Source organism: Fringilla coelebs (genome assembly GCF_963513975.1).
Source record: "Fringilla coelebs genome assembly, chromosome: 1".
NCBI classification, from domain to species: Eukaryota; Metazoa; Chordata; class Aves; order Passeriformes; family Fringillidae; genus Fringilla; species Fringilla coelebs.
Window position 1 is genome coordinate 26,041,036 of NC_140028.1, and position 10,541 is coordinate 26,051,576.

The window sequence follows — 10,541 nt, forward strand, 5'->3', positions numbered from 1 at the left end:
AGGATGTTCAAACGCAGTTTTTCAGAAGAGCTCACTTAACTGCTTAAACACAAACAATAAATTCAATTCAGAAACAACTTCATTTCATAGGGAGTGAAGCTTTGTCTGCCTGAATACAATCAGTTATTTTAGAATTCATTACAGTAGGATCCTAAAACTTAAATGGGTAAGTTTATTCATACTAGGAAATAAGTGAACTATTTGAGTACAAAATAAAACTGACCCAAACAAGATTTGCCACAAATAAACCAATTTATTACTTTTTGGCAAGTCCCATACAGCATAAGCAAGGATCTTTCACTCACTATATGTAATTATTTAACTTTGTACAAACTGTAAACATCTTCAACATGACAAACTCTTGGTACAGGTGTTCCCCAATTCTGGCATCTTTTCTCTCTGAGTTAATCAAACAAGACTGAAACCTAAATAAACCAAAGAAATGTGTATCTATAAAATGCAGCATGTACATTTTATATCACACCAATTCTAAGTAATGCAGAGAAAAGTACTTTTTATTATTTTTAGTGAAATTTGTAATGGCATTATGAATAGAAACATTTTCTTCCATGCTGTTGTATCCTATTTTTTGTTTGAAATTAAAACCATCATTTTATACAATCAAGGTAGTAAACCAAATTTTACAGTAAGCCAGCTGATTTGTTATATAAACCAGCTGTATTTGTTATACTATAACAGATAAATAAGAGTGTAAAAACTCCTGATCTGGTTAATACTTTGTTTTCCTGGCAGGCCCCAGCCTACAGAACTGCTTGTCCAAAAACTCCTGCTGTAATTATCTGGTATTTTTTTACCCCCTCTCTTTCAAAGTGCTTTAAATCAGACATAATCTGACCCACAAAGTGATCACTTATCTCCCTCTTAAGTAAGAACAGATTTTTCTAAGTTCCAGAAATGTAAGTCTGCAGGCTAGCTTTACTGAAGGACTACAAGATACATACTGCTAGGTCATAATCCTCAAACCAGGGCAAAGGTGTTTAATCTTTTCATGAACCACTTTTCTCCAAACCAACTCAGCAGCACTAAAATACAGACAATACTTTTATTGACTAAGGCTTTTTAAAAATTAAAAAAAAATCACCCGTTAAAAAGTATTTGCATTAAAATTTTGGTTTCAGTATGTTCCTAATTTTGAAGTCAAATTTACAGACAACCTACATTTCTAATATAAAAAGTCAAGACATATTAAAACCTTTCAAGTCTCTGTGCATCATAAGAAGCAATTAAAATAAACGTAATTCTTTTCCAGATCACCTTTTGTTACTGATAAATCCCAAGGTGATTATTTCTACAGCTGTGTGCAATCAGCTGTTTTAAGCATTATAAAACATCACTTTAGATGACAAAGTGCTTAGACCAGCAGATCCAGAAATTATAAGTTCAGATGAGTTTCACTACCCCAAGTGAGGAGCTCTGTAAGATTTCAGATTCACCGAAATGCACAGCTGAAAGACTGTGGAGAATGAACAGTGCAGTTAACTTGCAGTGACAGTGCAATGTACAGTCATAAATAACAATGCACAAGAGTTGAATTCCTACTGTCAACTCCAAAAAAATCCCTACATCGACCCTTGGTAAAAATCTTACATGAAAGTCTTTTAAAAGATTGTGCAATTCCTTCAGCCAAGCCAAGATACTCTGCTGCTGGATTTACCTCCTCATCTTCTCTGCCCAAATAAAGAAGGGAATCAATACTACACTGTTGAAATTAGATCCTAACAGGACTACAGAAAAACTGCAGATAATATTCCATAAGCAAAATACAATCAGTTCTTTCAAATGCCAGAACTCTTCCATTATCTTGAAAATCTGACAGAAATAATGGAAGAGGGACCTTCAGGTAACCTTAAATCTTCAGCAGAAATGCAGATTAACCAAAACAAATATTTACTACTTGATATTTTCTCTGCAGTATTGGGAGGAAGCTCTATTGAAAAACACCTATCTACAGAGCCACCATTTTACAGAAGATCTTCTAAACATAATTAATACCAATAAGTTCAAAATATTGTTTTGTGGTTCTGGTTTGGTTTTGTTATAAATCAAGAGCCATGTCTGAGTTATAGTCAAACCCTGCAGTTCTTTTAGTTTGGTGTTTTTTTTTTTTTTTAAATTGTAATCCATGCCATTTACTTTCCAGTCTTACTGGGAATTTCCTGGAGCCCAACACATCACGATGCAACTGTTATCCATGTCAATGTACAACTTCTGTATGCTAGCTGCTGTTCTCTGTACCAGTGTCTGATAGAACTTTCACAGAATTGTAATGTTCTCCTAATCCATAGGCATGCCTCATATACCTAAAAAAAAAGTTACAGAAATAGTGTTCAGTTTAACAGAAAGTATACATCATGCCAAACAGTAACAGCACTGGAAGACAATTTAAATAAATCCAAGTTTTAGCAACAAAAATATATAGAATCATTACATAGACGAGTATTAATAAAGACAATTTTTAATTCTTGTGACTTCCAGGCACAGTTTGAAAAATACTCTGAAGAAGGAAAAAAGTTTCCTCCATTTTGTATCAATGCCATTAATATTTTGTATTTACCAGGTAAAATGACCTTGCAGCATTCTCTAAAGCAGTGACTCATATACATCAGACACTGTCTAATTACAATTTCTCCAAAGTAAGTGTGTCAGTCACAAACAATTTCTGACCTGCACAACCATTACTCAAGCAGTGTTTCAACATCAGATCCTATCAGAAAATAAAAGAGCAGTTGAGAATCAAAGCTGAGCCCTCTGTTACGGAAATAAGTGCACTAAATTTAAGTGATAAAATTACATACTTACACAAGTGTTATTGGTTTGCCTGAATATTCTTCACCAACAACAATGGGAGGAGAATCCATCTGCACTACTTCAATAGGTGTTTGTAAAATGTGTGACAAAGCCCTTAGCTTTAAGGCAAAAACAGTTTAGTAATAGGATTAAAGAAAATGCAGGTAGGAGACAGGAAGACTAAGCATTTAATTTTAGCAGACAGTTCAAGCATAACATTAGAAATGTATTCAGAAAATAAGCAAAATTATTTTAACTTTTAAAACTTCAATTGAAAACAGATTGCCTTAAATTAATCGTTGTTTGGACGATACAACATTGGGCTAGTTTCATTAATGTGCTAACTGTTCTTTCATAAAAAATAAGACAAACTAAAATAATTTTTTTTTTTTGAAGCTCAAGTTCTTGTTTACATGACAACAACCTAACAATACTTTCCCACTCATTGTGTCGGTCTTTCTAATGATACTTATAACAAATGAATTCACTAACTTGCATGTTGTCAAATACATCAGAACAGTGATACACCATCAGAAAAGACGGTGGGAAAACAACCTATAACCACAAGAAAAAGTTATTAATAGGCTGTTTACGACTATGTTCCCTTATGCCTTCAGGTATTCTTTCTAAAGAAGCCCTTTTTTAAGGTACATTCACCCACTTCAAAATTTCACAAATAAAAATTACCAATACAATACTTACTTCCAGCTGACCTCCCCATGCAGCTGTATTTGCTATATCGTCACAGTATTTCTCAAATTCCTCTGCAGGGAAAAGAAAAGACAACTTTTAGTACTTGTCTCAGTTGAGAACAAGCAACTGAGGAAAAACACTGATTGTGCAAACTAGAGCCAGAAAAGTACAAACACATTATAAGGGAAAATACGTATGTTCACTGAAGCAGAGAAAAACAGCTGTCAGGAAAAAAAAACCCCAAACTCATTCTGTTTTGAAAAGAAAATTTCAGACTGAAGAGAAGGATAAAAAAAGAGTATAAAAAGAAGTACAGCTAATACTTTAATTTTTTTATTCAGAGAACAACAGGTAACAACACACATGAAATTGCATTCAGTTTCCTTCACACTAAGTTTCAGAGGATGTTTAGAAACTTTAGAAAGGAAGGTGACAGCAAGTAGTATATCTAGTTCTTACATTAACCAGGTGTCAAGTATGTTTAAAAAATCTTTCAACTGCATGTAGGCAAACAGTTTGCTAGGGTTTTTTTAAATTTCCTGATTAGCTGCCTTGTTTTTAACCTCTGAAGTATTTATTCTCAATCGGTCCTCTGTAAATAGCTCATCTTTTCAGATCATGTTCTACAGAAACTGAGTTTAAATTTTGTAAATTCCAAACCCTCAAGCTTTTGAACCTTACAAAGAGATGTTAAGAAAGAAGAATCTTGAGATTTCTTGAAGACTGCTCAGAACGACTTTTCATTCATTTCCCTTATAACGGAAAGGCACAATTCCTTGTTGCTGTGCAGAATTTTATTCAGTATTCTCCTGGGACACATTTAACCTGTGACAAAAATCTCTGTCAACCTGGGAAAGACAGTACCCAGTGACCACATGAAATCCAGAGCAATGCCTATTAAACAAACGTAGCATTAAGTTAATGAAATTTATGCAGCCATTTTGTGGTGTTCCAGGCATAATGAATAAATCATGTATTGCTCAAATAAGAGGTACATAAACTCTGTTTTTACTCAGCCTACACCGTTGCTTCACACTAAGGCTCTTTATATTTTTTAGTTTAGTCTATTTGTAAAAAATGGTCTCAAAATACTTTGCAGTGAAAAAACAAGACAGAATAAGAAAATGCATTTATTCAAACTATTATAAAATAGATTTGACTGAATTTCATGCCCATTTTTAACAGCTTTCCTGTGTACATTGAAAACACCAATATAAAACTTGACAAGAAAATCATCCCAACCTGCTAGACAAGCTGTTTATAATAACAAAATCACATCCCAGAATGAGTTCACACCATCTAGTAACCAGCAAGTTTTCTTTTGTTTTTTTCTCCAATGGGGAATAATATTTCCTAGATTAATATAAAAATATATATTTAGAGATCCAGGTGTACCAAGTTTCATAGCAGATCATAATCCTGTGTTCCATGTAACACAAAGTAACAAAGTTACAAACACCGTAAAAGTCCCAATTAAGCTGTAACTGAGTCTGAGATTTATCAGAAACAGTTATAACAGTTTTTAAAATCTCATATGCTACAAGTCTTACCTCTGCTATACATATCTCCAGTATTAGGGTTTGTAAGAAAAGGCAAGAAGTCATCACAGTGACTTTGCATATACTTTGCTGTTTGGTTCCTCAGAGTTGCAACAGTCCAGGAATTTTGGTGATCCTTCAGCTGATCTTCAATAGCTCTGTACATGCAATGGCCATCTGAAGGGATTTGTTTAATCTCTAAGTGTCTTGCTGCCAATAGGCAGGCAAGTTTCTGACTTTCAAGATGTCTAGCACCAGTTAAATTTTGTATCTCAGCTTCAGCTATTCTTTCTTCTCTTTCTTTCTCCAAAGCAGCTTTTTTCTCCTTAGATTAAAAACATACAAAAATTACATCAAATGTTAAAATTTGGAACATGCCTGTACAGTTCTTGGCTAAGTGCTTGCTTCTAACTCTTCCAATGCTTTCTCAGTACATTCTTATCTATAAAATATTTGTCTGAATTGGTACTACCTGATTCAGACTGATCTTGGGGACCTCCTAAACTCAAACTTTAGCAAATTCTGAGTGGAAATATCCTGCCTCCACAGTTAACCACACCCGAAATTATATGACAAGAGAAACCTTAATTATATCAACATGCAAGATAACACTTAAGAACACTCATATAAAGTCTATTAATCATAGTGCTTTCTTCAGGATCAACTATTTCAACACTCAAGTATGGGAACTCTAATTAAACATCAGAAAATACAGCTCCTTCATAAGAAGTGTGAGATCTACCAATTAAGTATATGACTGCATAATGGAGCTCATGCCATGAAACTGAAACTCCCTCAGGACAGGTACTCTACCTCATAGAAGACTGCTCCTAACCTAAAGGATGGATAAGAATCCATGTAGAGAATATGAGCAGGGATGTTATAATACCAAAATACAAAAAAAATTACTTTCCTAGAATGTTCTGTAAGTTCATGCTGATGTTAACAAGGGAACAAGAACTAAAGTAAATAAGCAAATAAAAAAGGAAGCGGTACAAAGAATGATCTATCCATTTTCATGCTTACAATTCACCACAAATCAAGACCAGACTGGTTTAGGCAATAAGAATATGGGAAAACTAGACCAGAGTTCCTGGTTTGCCTAGACTGCCATGAATTAAAAACATCCTTTTAATATGTTTGCAGTGATCATATAATATGCAATAAAGCAGTGTTCCCCTGGCCATGACCCAATATTCATGCAGGTACCCTGGCCATGACCCAATATTCATGCAATCCATCACAATGTGTGATGTTTACCCAGATCTAAGCCTAACAGAACAGGACACGAGGTAGTGTTTCTTACCAACACGATATTTTACAGAATTTCTTCAGTATTGATGTTCTTTTGTTAAATGTGTAAAGTACTACTAGTTGCATAATTTCCACATAGTATTTGAATTCAATTACTTTACTTCTTTAATAATATTTTTAGTGAAAGTCTTTTAAAAATAATTTGCTTTCCATAATTTGTTTTTTTATGGCTCCCATTTTCTGACCTATTCTGATACCTGGCTCACAGCTGAGGGTAGAAAAGTACAATTATTTATAAAATCCTTACATATGCCTAGGCAGCAGCTTAACAGATTTCCAAGGCACTCAGTAGGTACAGCATCAATACAGAATTAACCAGGTAATGTCCCCAGCAAAATTGTTTACCTTTGGCTATTACAGTTAAGTTTAGTGGAACATAATCAATCAGTTATTTGCAAAATGTTTAACATGAAGTCATACCCGCCTCTTCTGTGCTTTTGATATTCGATGATGCTGAGTCTGCTGCTCTACTCCTTCAAGCTCTATATTTGCAACCCCATCAACTATGGAATCTGTCTAAAAGGAAAAAAAAAAGTTAAATGTTCTTATTAATATAAACAACAACTAAGATATGCATCTTCTGAAACAGTTTTAGGTTCTCTTCCAGGGTATTTTTATGAAGTTTAACCACAAGGATCCATGTCTAACATAGAAGCCATCAAAGCATTTCACATCCCTAACTACAGTCTTGCATTTCATTACTTTTCTGCAGTCCCAACAGAGTTATGTGCATATCAAATTTTAGCTGTATGTTCTCTAACATACTGGTGAGCACTGCTTACTGGCTGAAAGGAAAAGCTTTCCTCACCACGAGGTATCCAAGCAGCCATTAGCAAGTTCTGTGAAAATTAAAGCAGAAAGGTCCATCCTCTATATCCAAGCATAATCAGCAGTTGAAAAAGATTGAGAGTTGAAACTTCTCAAGAAAAATTACAAACCTAACCCAGTAACTGTGTGAGCTATAAAAAAGATCAGTCACACTGCTGACAAAATTGCAAGACAAACACACTGGATGAGTCTAACACCTGCTGAAGGTTATCAATACTTGAGTAATCTACATAAGACAACCAGTGGCAATAGAAGAGTACCTTAAAAAAATAATTATCTAACATAACTGAGTTACCCACATAGCCTTAAAAGCAACACAAAATACTACTTGTGGCGGCGCACCTTTCCCCCTACTCTACATTTAATTTCTATTACAGCTTGGCATTTGTGTAATGATTTTCCTTGTATGCCTCATTCATGGATTCAGTACTAGAGAAAATCTTGCCATCAAATTCTATCATGCTTTTGTAAATTCATATTAAACCGGGTTTTGAAATATCTTTAAGCAACCAAGCTACTCTCTCAAAAGAGCTCAACAACAAAAATCCCCCACTGTTACATGCCCCTTCTAGCACTGCCCATTTACTGTAACTAAAGCTAAAGCTTTATTAAGTTGAAAAGAGTTACTAAGACTGTGAAGAATAGGATAATTGCTTTGACATATTATTTCACCATAATTTTAAAAAGTTAAAAAAGCCCTAACACAAATTGTACCACTACAATTTCAGCTGAAGTTAGGGCACCTACCTTATTCTGTTCAGGTGAAGCTTCCTTCAGCTGCTTCAATTCCTCCCTGTGCTTCTGTTCAAGTTCTGCCTCTAGTTTGGAAACTTCATCTGCCAGCTGTTTTCGTCTCTTCTTATCATTCTTGGGAACAGCATTTTTCATGCCTTGAATTTTTGCTGTTAGAGAAGCAGTGTAATAAAACATTATTTCTTAATAGATACTCTATGATCATTGCAGAAAATGACTGCAAGTCACACAAAAAAACTAATTTACAAACATCAACAAATCAGTATAACAGTTTAGCTGTGAGACTGCCGGTTCTAATCCTCATATTTTCCAAATACCTCCTGTTCAAAGTGGGGCTGAATTCAAAGCTGCATTAAGTTATGCTAATTCAGATGTACCTGAAATTAATTCAGGTGACTGTGCAGTCTCCAGAGATGGGCATTCTGCAACCTTTCTGGGAAACTTTTTTCCCCAATATTCAATGATTCTTGCTATGAAAATATTTTCCCTTATTCTTCCCATAAAGATTTTTCTTGCTGCCCTTCAGCCCGTGTCTCTAGTCCATTCTCTATACTTGGATGAATCTGGCTCCATCCATTACACAGCAGAAACTACAACCACATTCCCCCAGTTTTCTCATGTGTTCCTAAATGAACACTACACTAACCTCTGTCATTTCTGTATTCGCTGTTTTAGAGTTACAGCAGCAATTATTTAACACCCTGCTTGCTATGCATCACCTGTACATTCTCCTGTCCTTCATCCTTGTCTGACCCAATTGAGCTGAAGATGATGGCAATGATAATGAAACTTTTCAAAGGGAGGCAGGAAGAGGCTCATACTGAAAGATTTATGTTAAGCATTCAGCCCCAGAGATGAATAAACTAAGTATGACAGAAAAGCAGCTTTGTTCATTAAAATTAACATAACAGAGGAGAAAGGAATCCAGAACATAAAAGACACACACAAATACACAGCAGGGTAAAAAGGGAGGAGGGGGTTGTGGAGACAAGTACCATCAACCAGGGATGGTGTTGGATTTTCAGAGGTTGAGATGCACCTTGTGTTAATTCTCACAAACCGTTTTGCTCTCTGGTAAACAGTTATCAATGCACATACCAGGAATGTATTTTACTAGTAGGCAAACATGTATCTACCTATAAGTCATCTGCCTGTCCCAACTGGGAAGAAAGGGACTCTGCCTTGTATATACCCCTCCCACCATTTGCTAGTGGAGAATTACCATTATCACCTTCTCCAGGTGTAAAAAAACCCTCTGCTCCTCAGCCACTCCCAGTGAAGGTGCCATGCACCCCAGTCATCTATGACAATGCTTGATTTCTGCGCCTCTTCAATTTCAACCAATCTGAGGGAGGAAGATTTGGAGGCCTCTCAAAACAGTAAGTTCCTATAGATTTAGTGATAATATGCAACCTGACTCCTTTCTTCTTTAACCCTCTAATAGGAGATTGCAAATTACCTTATTTCATTACATACCAAAAAAACCAAACGAGGAAAAGGCCGTATCAATATACGAGCAACGATAAAGGCTTAACAAAATGCTATAACAACTATGAAACTCAACAGAATCCATCTATCAGACCTCTATATACTAATATATTGTAATAGGATAGGTCAGATAACACAAAGTGTTACAAGTTCATATTGAAGCACTCTAAGACCATTCAGATCTTTTACTACAGATACGTTAGTATGGCTGGACAGGACATGAAAATTCAGTTCAGGTCAACTGCACTTGGAATTAAGAAACGTAACAGGCTGGGCAGGAAGAGCCCCTATGCAGGCTTTTCTATCTAAAATGCCTTAAAAAACCACATCTTCTTCAATTGGAAACCAAAGTACCAAACGGCGAACATCACGCCAATGGACCGGCATTAAGTCACAGCTCCCGCGCATCGCCCGGCTCCCGAGGCCAGGGCAAGGCGAGCTCCGCAGGCCGCCCGCACGCCCGGCGCAGCTCCCGGCAGCGCAGCCCGGCTGCCACACCGCTGCCCGCACGCACCCGCGGTTTGCTACCGCCGTCCTCGTCCCGCTGCGACGGCACTGCCAGGGCGGCTCCCTCCTTCTCCACAGCCGCCACCATCCCTCCCTCCACAGCCGCCGCCGCCGTCCCTCCCGCCCCTCCGAGCTACTCGCGTTGCCGAGCGGGGCTTCCTGCGAGGGAAAGCGGAGAGGGGACGCCGAGCCCAGTCGGCCCCGCGTGTCTCCGCCGCCGCTCCCCAGCCTGCCTGCTCCCCGCCAGCCCTGCGCCGGGCGCGGCGCCCCTCACCCTGGAGCTCCCGCTTCTCTTTGCGCTGCCGCTTCAGCAGCTGCTGCAGCGGCCCCTCGGGCCCCGGCTCCTCGTCCTCCGAGCCCTCCATGGGCGCCCGCAGCCGGCGGGCGCGGCTGACCCCCGACCCCGGCGGGAGGCGGGAGCTCGCCGCGCTTCCGCCAGCGCCGCTCCGCCCCGCGCTGCCTCCGCCGCGGCGTGAGGGGCCGGAGCGGCCCGGGGCTCCGGGGGCTAGCTTCGCTGTCCTAGGTTCGGCTCGTGGAAGAGAAAGGTAGCCCTTGGTTTGTTCAGGTGCTGTGAGCGTTTATGTCCGCTGATCTCTGTGGGATACTCGCTCC

At 38.1% G+C, this 10,541-nt stretch overlaps 1 protein-coding gene across 1 annotated transcript; it reads right to left on the reverse strand.

Annotated features, from left to right (window-relative positions):
• Positions 1–242: 242 nt before the first annotated feature.
• Positions 243–10,323, reverse strand: OTUD6B (OTU deubiquitinase 6B). Its single transcript, XM_084203129.1, has 7 exons — positions 10,204–10,323; positions 7,929–8,083; positions 6,774–6,869; positions 5,052–5,364; positions 3,511–3,572; positions 2,821–2,927; positions 243–2,321 (listed from the first exon to the last, which is right to left on the reverse strand). Exons 1-7 carry the CDS (start codon positions 10,292–10,294, stop codon positions 2,237–2,239), a joined length of 909 nt encoding a protein of 302 aa, XP_084059255.1. The 5' UTR covers positions 10,295–10,323; the 3' UTR covers positions 243–2,236.
• Between the last annotated feature and the right edge of the window lie 218 nt (positions 10,324–10,541).

Excerpts from the sequence above, each read along its gene's own strand:
- OTUD6B (XM_084203129.1), bottom strand. The coding sequence starts at position 10,294 with ATGGAGGGCTCGGAGGACGAGGAGCCGGGGCCCGAGGGGCCGCTGCAG. Across the intron at positions 5,365-6,773 it reads CAAAAGCACAGAAGAGGCGG|GAGAAAAAAGCTGCTTTGGA; the intron begins GTATGACTTCAT and ends TTTTAATCTAAG. Across the intron at positions 2,322-2,820 it reads GGCAAACCAATAACACTTGT|GTATATGAGGCATGCCTATG; the intron begins GTAAGTATGTAA and ends CTTTTTTTTTAG.